The sequence below is a fragment of the Xenopus laevis genome, chromosome 7S (assembly GCF_017654675.1).
Source record: "Xenopus laevis strain J_2021 chromosome 7S, Xenopus_laevis_v10.1, whole genome shotgun sequence".
In the NCBI taxonomy this organism is placed as follows: domain Eukaryota; kingdom Metazoa; phylum Chordata; class Amphibia; order Anura; family Pipidae; genus Xenopus; species Xenopus laevis.
In genome coordinates this window covers 98,957,926-98,972,483 of record NC_054384.1, presented here as the reverse complement: position 1 = coordinate 98,972,483, position 14,558 = coordinate 98,957,926, and the positions used below count along the sequence as shown (strand labels likewise).

General features: G+C 33.2%; 1 protein-coding gene across 1 annotated transcript in view; it reads left to right on the top strand.

Moving 5' to 3' along the window:
- The window catches only part of LOC108697796 (mucin-2), a 113,799-nt gene that overhangs the window by 61,511 nt on the left and 37,730 nt on the right, over positions 1 to 14,558 (top strand). Inside the window, exons 99-124 of the mRNA XM_041570643.1 lie at positions 57 to 159; positions 280 to 311; positions 973 to 1,075; positions 1,400 to 1,446; positions 2,076 to 2,178; positions 2,449 to 2,477; positions 2,725 to 2,827; positions 2,948 to 2,979; positions 4,017 to 4,119; positions 4,444 to 4,490; positions 5,135 to 5,237; positions 5,504 to 5,532; positions 5,780 to 5,882; positions 6,003 to 6,034; positions 6,843 to 6,945; positions 7,270 to 7,316; positions 8,451 to 8,553; positions 8,764 to 8,792; positions 9,357 to 9,459; positions 9,580 to 9,611; positions 10,149 to 10,251; positions 11,019 to 11,065; positions 11,683 to 11,785; positions 12,475 to 12,503; positions 13,433 to 13,535; positions 14,275 to 14,324. Coding sequence (XP_041426577.1) covers positions 57 to 159; positions 280 to 311; positions 973 to 1,075; positions 1,400 to 1,446; positions 2,076 to 2,178; positions 2,449 to 2,477; positions 2,725 to 2,827; positions 2,948 to 2,979; positions 4,017 to 4,119; positions 4,444 to 4,490; positions 5,135 to 5,237; positions 5,504 to 5,532; positions 5,780 to 5,882; positions 6,003 to 6,034; positions 6,843 to 6,945; positions 7,270 to 7,316; positions 8,451 to 8,553; positions 8,764 to 8,792; positions 9,357 to 9,459; positions 9,580 to 9,611; positions 10,149 to 10,251; positions 11,019 to 11,065; positions 11,683 to 11,785; positions 12,475 to 12,503; positions 13,433 to 13,535; positions 14,275 to 14,324 — 1,821 coding nt within the window. The remainder of the gene's footprint in view (positions 1 to 56; positions 160 to 279; positions 312 to 972; positions 1,076 to 1,399; positions 1,447 to 2,075; positions 2,179 to 2,448; positions 2,478 to 2,724; positions 2,828 to 2,947; positions 2,980 to 4,016; positions 4,120 to 4,443; positions 4,491 to 5,134; positions 5,238 to 5,503; positions 5,533 to 5,779; positions 5,883 to 6,002; positions 6,035 to 6,842; positions 6,946 to 7,269; positions 7,317 to 8,450; positions 8,554 to 8,763; positions 8,793 to 9,356; positions 9,460 to 9,579; positions 9,612 to 10,148; positions 10,252 to 11,018; positions 11,066 to 11,682; positions 11,786 to 12,474; positions 12,504 to 13,432; positions 13,536 to 14,274; positions 14,325 to 14,558) is intronic.

The following is a 14,558-nucleotide window of genomic DNA, read 5'->3' as shown; positions in this document are numbered from 1 at the left end:
CACAATATTTTCTTCATTAAAAGACACTTCAAATGTGAATGTTGTGATTTTTTTAGGAAATATGCAAATATGTGACATGTCAAACAGTGACATGTGCAGATGGAGAAACTCAGATGGAAGCTCCTTCAGCAGACCCCTGCTGCCCACGTTATATTTGTGGTGAGTTACAAGTTGATATGACCTGCAGCAGCTGAACTGAACCTACAAGAATTGCCATTACCTTATCAAAAAAGTTGTGAATAATAATAATTCATCTCATATTTTTCTATTGCTTTACAGTTCCAGAGACAACTACTACACCTGCACCAGTGGTAATGTACCTCCAATAATTTGCAATGTCTAGCAAACCTGATTAGCTTCACTTACTGATTTGTGAGAAGTCTTATAGTAGGCTACAGAAGATCAGACATGTTTTGTGAATAAACAGTTGCTTTGACATATTCATCTAAATCAAATAATCTCATCATCATCTCACTGAGTAGAATCTTGATAGCTAAAACCTTTTTGTATGTCTTGATAAGGCTGATATTAATTTACTACTTAACCATGTAAACAAAACATTCATGACAACTTCTTATTTATAGGATCAAATCAATATAATATTCTTGAACCAATATGTTCAAGACTATTAGATTATTTGTAGTGAGATAATTGCCTTTGGACTGTCTGATGAGCAAAAGAAGAGGTGGATGTTTATCAATAGTATGGACCTCATTAAGTATTTTTCAGTATGGACTAAATTAAAAATATGGCTTGTTTTCCTTATATTTGAAGTAATCACTTACATTATCAACTGTTCAAACTACTTCCTACTATAAAAATGCAAAGTTTGTCAGGAGAACTCACAGCATTAATGCTATTGGCTGAACCATAAAATCAAAAGTATCCATTAAGGCACAGATCATTGTATTGTATGAACTTCCACAAAGGTAAAAAAACGTAAAATAACAAATCAAATTGTTTTCATTGTAGGAGCCATGCAGTTATGTGACATGTACAGATGTGACTTGTGCCGCTGGATTTATTAAGACTGAAGCTCCTTCAGGAGATCCCTGCTGCAAACGTTTTGTGTGTGGTAAGTACAAACATAAAGATATTTAATTTGTTCCTTCATTTCAGTGGTGCCCTGAAATGACCGGCACTGCTCCCCATGCTAGTTCTTCATGTCTCATTTCTACTGTTCATTCCATTTTATAAATAAACAAGAACTTTACAGTTGACTGTTCTTCTCTAGCCAGTTTTAATGCTCTTAAGTAAAGAGATTTATAGGTTTATTATGTGTTCTTGTTTTTAGGTGAGAAATATATAAATTACTTTAATTACTTGGACAGCAGAGTGAAAAAGGTCTCAGAGAGCTCTGATGGTGTTATTGTAAATTATTTTGTTTTGTTTTTTACAGTTCCACCGTCATTCACAACTCCATCTCCAACCACAACTCCACTCCCAGTAAGTTCCCACCATCTCTTACCAATGTGAGCTGTTCATGTGGTTTCTCTCTTGATGGGCTGTTGCATGTCCAGTAGTACAAGTATGAAACTGTTTTCTAGGCAATTGCAAACAGCAGATACTAATGCCCCTCAGTTACTTAAGAATGTTTTAAAAATAACCACTGATAGCCGGAAAACTACAAATATACATTCTTAGCAAGTATTGTTTTAATAAGTCATGGTTATTAATTTAGGTACTAAAATAATCTGTTTCCAAACTTAGTACTATAAAAAATTCTTTTTTCAAAAATGATGTCTTTAACAGGGACAATTATCCATTTGTGTATCTTAATGTAAGATTGTTCAACGTGCTCTTCTGAGTTCTTTTGTAATTCACATTATGTTTTTTTCCTTTCGATTTTTATGAGAAAAACTTTAAACTCAAAAAAATTGATTGCAGAACAAATGAACTCTCATTCTACTATTCATTTTAAATCTCAATGTTTTTTTCAAAAATTGTAATTTCAAAAGACTCACATTTTTTAATTGAAACGTTCAAATGTTTAATATTATAAATCGGAAAACAATTTTGTGTCATTTTATGGTGAAAAATCTGTAGATGTAAATCTTTTATACTTTTCATTGCAGGAAACATGTCAGTATGTGACCTGTGCAGATGTGACATGCGCAGATGGAGAAACTAAGATGGAAGGTCCAAAAACAGATCCCTGCTGCACACGTTATGTGTGTGGTAAGTTCCAAAATAGGAATATATTTTAATGATAGGGTTTATAAAGGCAACTTCTCTTGTTGTCCATTGAGTATTGCCCATCCTTACCACCAATTGCTCTATGAGAAAAATGTAAACTTCATAAAACAATTGTAGATTGAACTCTGAGATATGACAACTACAATAGTGCAAACATGAGAATATATTGTGCTTTTTTGCAATAAATAATAAATAAATAAATAAATAAATATTTGTAAACAAGTGTTAATGTAAATTTTTTTCTTTTCACAGTGCCAGGAATAATTACAACCCCACCACCGGTAAGCTGACACCAAGCACTCACAATACGTGACTATTATGTTTTATTAAAGCTAGGTAAAACATAAGAACAACAACCATATTTACAGAATTAATGTAAATGAATATTTTTAGACACGTACCTAGCATAAAATGAATTAAATTATTCCCTTATTCCATGAATTTTGTGCGAACACACCCTCAGTCCTATGAACACAATATTTTCTTCATTATAAGACACTTCAAATGTGAATGTTGTGATTTTTTTAGGAAATATGCAAATATGTAACATGTCAAACAGTGACGTGTGCAGATGGAGAAACTCAGATGGAAGCTCCTTCAGCAGACCCCTGCTGCCCACGTTATATTTGTGGTGAGTTACAAGTTGATATAACCTGCAGCAGCTGAACTGAACTTACAAGAATTGCCATTACCTTATCAAAAAAGTTGTGAATAATAATAATTCATCTCATATTTTTCTATTGCTTTACAGTTCCAGAGACAACTACTACACCGGCACCAGTGGTAATGTACCTCCAATAATTTGCAATGTCTAGCAAATCTGATGGGCTTCACTTACTGATTTGTGGGAAGTCCTATAGTTGAATACAGAAGATCAGACATGTTTTGTGAATAAACAGTTGCTTTGACATATTCATCTGAATCAAATAATCTCATCATCATCCCACTGAGTAGAATCTTGATAGCTAAAACCTTTTTGTATGTCTTGATAAGGCTGATATTAATTTACTACTTAACCATGTAAACAAAACATTCATTACAACTTTTTATTTATAGGATCAAATCAATATAATATTCTTGAGCCAATATGTTCAAAACTCTGAATTTTTATAGTAGGAAGTAGTTTGAACAGTTGATACAGTAAGTTATTACTTCAAATATAATGAAAACAAGACATACTTTTAATTTAGTCCATACTGAAAAATACTTAATGAGGTCCATACTATTATGCTAGACATTCATAAAGGGGAACTTTACTACACAAATGTAACACATTTATTGGTTATAAATACGAGACACTATTCCCAACACAATTTTTCTTTTTCTATTAGATTATTTGTAGTGAGATAATTGCCTTTGGACTGTCTGTTGAGCAAAAGAAGAGGTAGTTTATCAGCAGGATTATTCAATTGAAGCCAAGGATAGAGATACACAGAACATACTAAAAAGAAAAATTGTGTTGGGAATAGTGTCTAGTATTTATAACCAATAAATGTGTTACATTTGTGTAGTAAAGTTCCCCTTTATGAATGTCTAGCATAATAGTATGGACCTCATTAAGTATTTTTCAGTATGGACTAAATTAAAAGTATGTCTTGTTTTCATTATATTTGAAGTAATAACTTACTGTATCAACTGTTCAAACTACTTCCTACTATAAAAATTCAGAGTTTGTCAGGAGAACTCACAGCATTAATGCTATTGGCTGAACCATAAAATCAAAAGTATCTATTTAGGCACAGGTCATTGTATTGTATTGTATGAACTTCCACAAAGGTAAAAAAAACGTAAAATAACAAATCGAATTGTTTTCATTGTAGGAGCCATGCAGTTATGTGACATGTACAGATGTGACTTGTGCCGCTGGATATATTAAGACTGAAGCTCCTTCAGGAGATCCCTGCTGTAAACGTTTTGTGTGTGGTAAGTACAAACATAAGGATATTTCATTTGTTTCCTTCATTTCAGTGGTGCCCTGAAATGACCGGCACTGCTGTCCACGCAAGTTCTTCATGTCTAATTTCTACTGTCCATTCCATTTTATAAATAAACAAGAACTTTACAGTTGACTGTTCTTCTCTAGCCAGTTTTAATGCTCTTAAGTAAAGAGATTTATAGGTTTATTATGTGTTCTTGTTTAAGGTGAGAAATATAGAAATTACTTTAATTACTTGGACAGCAGAGTCAAAAAGGTCTCAGAGAGCTCTGATGGTGTTATTGTAAATTATTTTGTTTTGTTTTTCACAGTTCCACCATCATTCACAACTCCATCTCCAACCACAACTCCACTGCCAGTAAGTTCCCACCATCTCTTACCAATGTGACCTGTTCATGTGGTTTCTCTCTTGATGGGCTTTTGTATACCCAGTAGTACAAGCATGAAACTGTTTTCTAGGCAATTGCAAACAGCAGATACTAATGCCCCTCAGTTACTTAAGGATGTTTTAAAAATAGCCACTGATAGCCGGAAAACTACAAATATACATTCTTAGCAAGTATTGTTTTAATAAGTCATGGTTTTTAATTTAGGTACTAAAATAATCTGTTTCCAAACTGTTTTAGTATTATAAAAGATCCTTTTTGCAAAAATTATGTCTTTAACAGGGACAATTATCCATTTGTGTATCTTAATGTAAGATTGTTCAACGTGCTCTTCTGAGTTCTTTTGTAATTCACATTATTTTTTTCCTTTCGCTTTTTATAAGAAAAACTTTAAACTCAAAAACTTGATTGCATGAAAGTGTGTGAAAGAACAAATGAACTCTCATTCTACTATTCATTTTTAATCTCAATGTTTTTTTCAAAAATTGTAATTTCAAAAGGCTCACATTTTTTAATTCAAACGTTCAAATGTTTAATATTATAAATCGGAAAACAATTTTGTGTCATTTTACAGTGAAAAATCTGTAGATAAAAACTTTTATACTTTTCATTGCAGGAAACATGTCAGTATGTGACCTGTGCAGATGTGACATGTGCAGATGGAGAAACTAAGATGGAAGGTCCAAAAACAGATCCCTGCTGCCCACGTTATGTGTGTGGTAAGTTCCAAAATAGAAATAAATATAGGATTTATAAAGGCAACTTCTCTTGTTGTCCATTGAGTATTGCCCATCCTTACCACCAATTGCACCATGAGACAAATGTAAACTTCATAAAGAAACTGTTGATGGATCCCTGAGATATGACAACAGCAATTGTGCAAACATGAGAAAATAGTAATTTTTTTAGCAAAAAAATAAATAAATAAAGTCTACTATATTATAATTGTAAACAAGTGTTAATGTAAATTGTTTTCTTTTCACAGTGCCAGGAATAATTACAACCCCACCACCGGTAAGCTGACACCAAGCACACACAATATGTGACTATTATGTTTTATTAAAGCTAGGTAAAACATAAGAACAACAACCATATTTACAGAATTAATGTAAATGAATATTTTTAGACACGTACCTAGCATAAAATTAATTCAAGTATTCCCTTATTCCATGACTTTAGTGCGAACACACCCTCAGTCCTATGAACACAATATTTTCTTCATTATAAGACACTTCAAATGTGAATGTTGTGATTTTTTTAGGAAATATGCAAATATGTGACATGTCAAACAGTGACATGTGCAGATGGAGAAACTCAGATGGAAGCTCCTTCAGCAGACCCCTGCTGCCCACGTTATATTTGTGGTGAGTTACAAGTTGATATGACCTGCAGCATCTGAACTGAACCTACAAGAATTGCCATTACCTTATCAAAAAAGTTGTGAATAATAATAATTCATCTCATATTTTTCTATTGCTTTACAGTTCCAGAGACAACTACTACACCTGCACCAGTGGTAATGTACCTCCAATAATTTGCAATGTCTAGCAAACCTGATGGGCTTCACTTACTGATTTGTGGGAAGTCCTATAGTAGGCTACAGAAGATCAGACATGTTTTGTGAATAAACAATTGCTTTGACATATTCATCTAAATCAAATAATCTCATCATCATCCCACTGAGTAGAATCTTGATAGCTAATACCTTTTTGTATGTCTTGATAAGGCTGATATTAATTTACTACTTAACCATGTAAACAAAACATTCATGACAACTTCTTATTTATAGGATCAAATCAATATAATATTCTTGAGCCAATATGTTCAAGACTATTAGATTATTTGTAGTGAGATAATTGCCTTTGGACTGTCTGATGAGCAAAAGAAGAGGTGGATGTTTATCAGCAGGATTATTCAATTGAAGCCAAGGATAGAGTGACACAGAACATACTAAAATGAAAAATTGTGTTGGGAAAAGTGTCTAGTATTTATAACCAATAAATGTGTTACATTTATGTAGTAAAGTTCCCCTTTACGAATGTCTAGCATAATAGTATGGACCTCATTAAGTATTTTTCAGTATGGACTAAATTAAAAATATGTCTTGTTTTCATTATATTTGAAGTAATCACTTACTGTATCAACTGTTCAAACTACTTCCTACTATAAAAATGCAGAGTTTGTCAGGAGAACTCACAGCATTAATGCTATTGGCTGAACCATAAAATCAAAAATATCCATTAAGGCACAGACCATTTTATTGTATGAACTTCCACAAAGGTAAAAAAAACGTAAAATAACAAATCAAATTGTTTTCATTGTAGGAGCCATGCAGTTATGTGACATGTACAGATGTGACTTGTGCCGCTGGATATATTAAGACTGAAGCTCCTTCAGGAGATCCCTGCTGCAAACGTTTTGTGTGTGGTAAGTACAAACATAAGGATATTTAATTTGTTTTCTTCATTTCAGTGGTGCCCTGAAATGACCGGCACTGCTCTCCATGCAAGTTCTTCATGTCTCATTTCTACTGTCCATTCCATTTTATAAATAAACAAGAACTTTACAGTTGACTGTTCTTCTCTAGCCAGTTTTAATGCTCTTAAGTAAAGAGATTTATAGGTTTATTATGTGTTATTGTTTAAGGTGTGAAATATATAAATTACTTTAATTACTTGGACAGCAGAGTGAAAAAGGTCTCAGAGAGCTCTGATGGTTTTATTGTAAATTATTTTGTTTTGTTTTTTACAGTTCCACCGTCATTCACAACTCCATCTCCAACCACAACTCCACTACCAGTAAGTTCCCACCATCTCTTACCAATGTGAGCTGTTCGTGTGGTTTCTCTCTTGATGGGCTGTTGCATGTCCAGTAGTACAAGCATGAAACTGTTTTCTAGGCAATTGCAAACAGCAGATACTAATGTCCCTCAGTTACTTAAAGGAAAACTATACCCCCAAAATGAATACTTAAGCAACAGATAGTTTATATCAAATTGAATGACATATTAAAGAATCTTACCAAACTGGAATATATATTTACATAAATATTGCCCTTTTACATCTCTTGCCTTGAACCACCATTTCGTGACTCTATCTGTGCTGCCTCAGAGATCACCTGACCAGAAATACTACAACACTAACGGTAACAGGAAGAAGTGAGGAAGCAAAAGGCAGAACTCTGTCTGTTAATTGGCTCATGTGACCTTACATGTGGTTTGTATGTGTGCACAGTGAATCGTACGATCTCAGGGGGCGGCCCTTATTTTTTAAAATGGCAATTTTCTATTTATGATTACCCAATTGCACATACTACTAAAAAAGTATATTATTATGATAATGGTTCATTTACATGAAGCAGGGTTTTACACATGAGCTGTTTTACTCAGTATCTTTTAATAGAGACCTACATTGTTTGGGGGGTATAGTTTTCCTTTAAGGATGTTTTAAAAATAGCCACTGAAAACTACAAATATACATTCTTAGCAAGTATTGTTTTAATAAGTCATGGTTATTAATTTAGGTACTAAAATAATCTGTTTCCAAACTGTCTTAGTATTATAAAAGATTCTTTTTGCAAAAATTATGTCTTTAACAGGGTTAATTATCCATTTGTGTATCTTAATGTAAGATTGTTCAACATGCTCTTCTAAGTTCTTTTGTAACTCACATTATTTTTTTCCTTTCGATTTTTATGAGAAAAACTTTAAACTCAAAAACTTGATTGCATTAAAGTGTGTGAAAGAACAAATGAACTCTCATTCTACTATTCAATTTAAATCTCAATGTTTTTTTCAAAAATTGTAATTTCAAAAGGCTCACATTTTTAAATTTTTTACGTTCAAATGTTTAGTATTATAAATCAGAAAACAATTTTGTGTCATTTTACAGTGAAAAATCTGTAGATAAAATCTTTTATACTTTTCATTGCAGGAAACATGTCAGTATGTGACCTGTGCAGATGTGACATGCGCAGATGGAGAAACTAAGATGGAAGGTCCAAAAACAGATCCCTGCTGCACGCGTTATGTGTGTGGTAAGTTCAAAATAGAGTTATATTTTAATGATAGGGTTTATAAGCACTATGAGAAAAATGTAAACTTCATAAAACAATTGTAGATTGAACTCTGAGATATGACAACTACAATGGTACAAACATGAAAATATATTGTGCTTTTTAGCAAAAAATAATAAATAAATAAATAATTGTTAACAAGTGTTAATGTAAATTGTTTTCTTTTCACAGTGCCAGGAATAATTACAACCCCACCACCGGTAAGCTGACACCAAGCACTCACAATATGTGACTACAGGTATCGGATCCCTTATCCAGAAACCCGATATCCAGAAAGCTCCGAATTACAGAATTGCTGTCTCCCATAGACTCCATTTTATCCAAATAATCCAAATTTTTAAAAATGATTCCTTTTTCTCTAATAATAAAACAGTACCTTGTACTTGATCCCAACTAAGATATAATTAATCCTTATTGGAAGCAAAACCAGCCTATTTGGTTTACTTCATGTTTAAATACATTTCTAGTACACTTAAGGCATGAAGACCCAAATTACAGAAAGATCCGTTATCCGGAAAACCCAGGTCCCGAGCATTCTGGATAACAGGTCCTATACCTGTATTATGTTTTACTAAAGCTAGTTAAAACATAAGAACACCAACCATATTCACATAATTAATGGAAATGTTCAGAGCATAGCATAAAATAAATTAAAGTATTCCCTTTATTCCATTAATTAAGAGCAAACACTTCGTCCTATGAACACAATAGATTCTGTATTTTTTGACACATCATATATGAATGTTGTGATTTTTTCATTGCAGGAAATATGCAAGTATGTTAAATGTGCAACAGTGACATGTGCAGATGGAGAAACTCAGATGGAAGCTCCTTCAGCAGACCCCTGCTGCCCACGTTATATTTGTGGTGAGTTCCAAGTTGATATGACCTGCAGCAGCTGAACTGAACCGACAAGAATTCCCATTACCTTATCAAAAAAGTTGTGAATAATAATAATTCAACACTTATTTTTCTATTGCTTTACAGTTCCAGAGAGAACTACTACACCTGCACCAGAGGTAAAGTACCTCCAATAATTTGCAATGTCTAGCAAACCTAATTGACTTCACCTACTGATATGTGGGAGGTTTTTTAGTGGACCATAGAAAATCATATATTTTGATTCTTTGGAAATAGCTTCTTTAAAATGTTTTTTAACATTTCGATTCGAAGGATTTTAATCCATCGATCGAACGATTTTTGTTCGACCAAAAAAAGCTAGCAAAGCCTATGGGGACCTTCCCAATAGGCTAACATTGACTTCGGTAGCTTTTAGGTGGCGAACTAGGAAGTTTTTTCTTAAAGAGACAGTACTTCGACTATCGAATGGTCGAATAGTCGGACGATTTTTAGTTCGAATCGTTTGATTCGAAGTCGAAGGTCGAAGTAGCCCATTTGCTGGTCGAAGTAGCCAAAAAAATCGTTTTTTTCCTCTATTCCTTCACTCGAGCTAAGTAAAGGGCCCCCTAGATGATATTTTCATTACTTTAAAACACTTTTATTTTTGGTATTACAGTTCCTTTAAAATAACATATTGAATTGTTATGTCATTGTAGGAGCCATGCAGTTATGTGACATGTACAGATGTGACATGCACTGCTGGATATATAAAGACAGAAGCTCCGTCAGCAGATCCCTGCTGCAAACGTTTTGTGTGTGGTAAGTACAAGTATATAAAGTTTATTTGAAATGTTTAATTTGGTAATGCCTTGAAATGATCAGCGCTGCTTTCCATGCAAGTTCCTCAAGTCTCATTTCTACTGTTCATTCCATCTGATGCATAAACACAAACAAGACCTTTACAGTTGACTCTTCTGCTCTAGCCATTGTTAATGTGCATCATTAAAAAGGGTTTATGAGTCTTGTAAGAAATGTTCTTGTTTCAATTGAACAAAAAAAAAAAAAAATTAGGAAATACACGTATTACTTTCAGGGGCAGATTTATCAAAGGTCCAGGGGAATTTTCATATGAAAAAAATTTCGAGCTATTTTTTTGTGTACTTCAACTAGGGAATAGTCCAAATTTGATTAGAAAAAAATTAGAAAATTTGAAATATCAAAATTTATCATGTGCTGTCTCTAAAAATTTGACTTTGACTATTCACCATCTAAAATCTGCCGAATTGCTGTTTTCAGCCTCCTAAAACCTATTTGGAGTCAATTCCTTCAATTTGTACGATTCGAATTCAGCCGAATATGGACCTATTTGATCGAAAACTGACCTATTTGACCAAAAAAAGACATTGACTTAATTTCGGTTGGTCTTTTTGAATTCGAATTTTGAAGTTTTTTCAATTCGAGATTCTTTGATAAATATGCCCCTAATTGTATAGACAGCAGAGCGAAAAAGGTTTCAGGGAGTTTGGATGGTGTCATTGTAAATTAGTTTTATTTACCCTTAATTAGCTTTTTGTTTTTTTTTGTAGTTCCACCATCAACCACAACTCCACTGCCAACCACAACTCCACTGCCGGTAAGCTTCCACTATCTATTTACAATGAGATCATTTCATTTGTTTTTGTTTTTTCTCTTGAAGGGATGTTGCATTTCCAGTAGTATAAGCATGAAACAGTTTTTTAGGCAGCTGCAAACTGCAGAAACGAACAGCCCTCGGTACTTTAATGATATCTGTAAAGCAGCCACTGACATCTCTAAAACTAGAAAGATACATCCTTAGTCATTATTGTTGTAACATGTCATGGTTATTTATGTAGTTACTGAAATCTGCTGTTTTAGTTCCAGCATGTATTAGTATTGTAAAAAAAGTTTTAGTTTATAGTAAAAAGTTTTTTTACTATAAAATCTATATTTTTAGTGGAAAAATATTCTGAAAAATTCAAGCTTCTGGAGTAAAAGTCAGGAAAAATCAACTCAAATTTTTGCTTGATTTTTCTGTGTTTGTCCTGGATCCTATAAAGTCATGATTTTTTTAAGAATAAATAAGGTCCAGTCGTGGATTCTAGTTTGATTGGACTTTTTCACTAAAAAAGGTCAGATAAATTCAGACTTTGATAAATAAGGCCTCAAGTGTGAGTGTGTTATTTTACTGCAAAAGCCTATACATAAAATATTATTTATTTTTCATTGCAGGAAACATGTCAGTATGTGACCTGTGCAGATGTGACATGCGCAGATGGAGAAACTAAGATGGAAGGTCCTAAAATAGATCCCTGCTGCACACGTTATGTGTGTGGTAAGTTCCAAAATAGAGTTATATTTTAATTAGATCTATTTATGCATATTATGACATGTGATAATTGTTGACAACATTTTGATGTTACATTTGATTTCAAATTCTGTAGTTTAATCAGGAACAAATGTATCCAAATAGCACCCAGAATAAGGGGCAGATTTATCAAGGGTCGAATTTCGAAGTAAAAAATACTTCGAAATTCGACCATCAAATTAAAATACTTTGACTTCGGATATCGAAGTTGAAGGATTTTTTACTGAATTTGGCAATCGAATGAAAATCGTAGGATCCTATTCAATGGTCAAAGTATCCAAAAAATTACTTTGAATTTTTTTACTCCGAAAATTCCCTCAAATTCACTTCGACCCTTGATAAATCTGCCCCTTATTGTTGTTGCTTAATATAAAACAGAGTAGATTTGTGTATGGGGGGAAAAAAGTGACATCTTTCAATGTAGACACTTTTTCTATTGTCCATTGAGTGCTCCCCAAATTTTACCACCAACTGCACCATGGCACTATTTAAACATTAATCATTAACAAAACTGTTGATGGAATCTCTCACTGAAATATAATAACAACAATGGTGCAAACATAAGAAAAAAGAATAGTATTTTATTGAATAAAAAAAGAATTCTACAGCATTGTTATTATATATAAATTATAACATCAATCGTCTTTTCTTTACAGTTCCACAAGAAAGTACAACCCCACTACCGGTAAGGTACCCCCAAGCACACACAATATGTCACAATCTTGGTTTCTTAGTCACTTCCTATGAGAATTAGTAAATATACATACACTTCTTATATTTCAACGTGGCCTATTTCCTAACATTCTAAATTCTACTTTTATACAAATTGAATATTTTCTCTAAAAAATTATTTTTATTTCTTTAAAACACCAAGGGGGCTATTTATTAAAGTAAGAAAAAAAAAAAGTCCCAATCTGAAAACCCGCTATCTCAGACCTGCAAGGTTGTATTTAAAAGCCAGAACAAAATCGAAAAAAAGTGAAAAGTTTGGGTTTCTGCTAGATGTTATGGAGTTTTTCCCAGATCCGATTAAATCGTGTTTTTTTAGTAATAAATAAGGTCAAATCATAGATTCTAGTTTGGTCACACTTTTTTATCTTAAAAAATTAGATACATTTGGATTTTGTTTAATAACCCCCTTAAAAATTGGAGATTTGTAACATGTAAAAATCATGAAAAACTGTAATACACTGTACAAAATGTTGGCAAGTAAAAGCAGTCAAGTTCCTATAGAAGTCAAAGGGACCTGAGCTGATCCTTTTGAGGTTTTGAGGTTTTTTTAATTTTTTTTCACTAGTTGATTTTTTGTGGTTTTCGTATTTTTTGTGGATCGTTAAGTATTTTTTTTCGATCATGATTTTTCTATTTGGGTCTTTATATCTTGATCTTCATACGTTTTGTGGTTCTAGAGGAAATGAGTATATTTGTAGTTTCAAAAACTATCTCTAAACTATACAGATTTGCATTTTGATAAATGGACCTCCCCATGTTCCCAGGCTTTAAATGACAACTGCCTCTGATATGATCTGATGTGATAGTCTGCATAAGATTTAAATGTGCTTTTGTACAGAATCACATACCGTTATTAGACTGTTGTCTTTTAACCTTTTATAGGAGATATGCAAGGGTGTAACATGCGATGTAGCGACATGTTCAGAGGGAGAAGACATGGTGGCAATTACTTCAATAGATCCCTGCTGTCATCAATATGCATGCGGTAAGTTAAAAACTGAACTCTGAATAAAGTCCAGAGTTTTAATTTACTAATGTCAATCTTTTAGCCAGGAAGAAAAATCTTCCTGCATGTTTATATACATTTATACTTTGTTAAAGAAGAACTAAAGCTTAACTAAAGAAGTAGCTAGAAATGTTGTACAATGTTGTATGGTTTTGGTTTCTGTACAGCCCAAGGCAACCACAGCCCTTTAGCAGTAAAGATCTGTGTCTCCAAAGATGCCCCAGTAGCTTCCCATCTTCTTTTCTGCTGATTCACTGCACATGCTCTGTGCTGCTGTCACTTACTGAGCTTAGGGACCCACTCACAATATACAGTACACATAGAATAGAAATGTCACAATATAAGGCTGATTAGTAATTAAAACAGATAATTACTACATGACAGCAGAGAAACCAGTGCAATTAGCATCAGAATTTAATAATCAGCAAACCTGTAGCATCAGCTTATATTACAGCCAGGGAAGCTCATTTTCTGCTGGATAATTAGTGACGAGCCCTAAGCTTAGCTTCTCAACAGCCAATCAGAGCCCACTGAGCATGTGAGTGTCACAGACACTTTCCAAGATGGTGACCCCCTGTGACAAGTTTACAGTCCTGGATCATTGCTGCTATTGACAAGCTGAAACTTTAGGTTGATGCAATAAGTTCTCTTTTAACTGAGCAATACGGCTCCAAAAAATTATGTAGTGAATAATAAATACATTTTTTGTTGTTTACAGTTAAAATTGCTACTTTACCTCCATTCACCTTTCCACCAATAGTTACACAGGTAAGAGACCTTCCAAAAGAAGTCATAATGATACGTTTTGATTTAATTGAATGTTCAGTGGCCTTGATGGTTGTGCCCCAAATATAACTGAGTTAGAAATGATATGAATCAGCTAGCTATAAAACATTTGTATTTTAGATAATCTACCAGAAAAAATGTTAGCAGCAGATTAAATTTGGAATTTTAATTTAGTGCCATTGAAGGTTCATTGGTAATGTTATACTTATTTTAGGG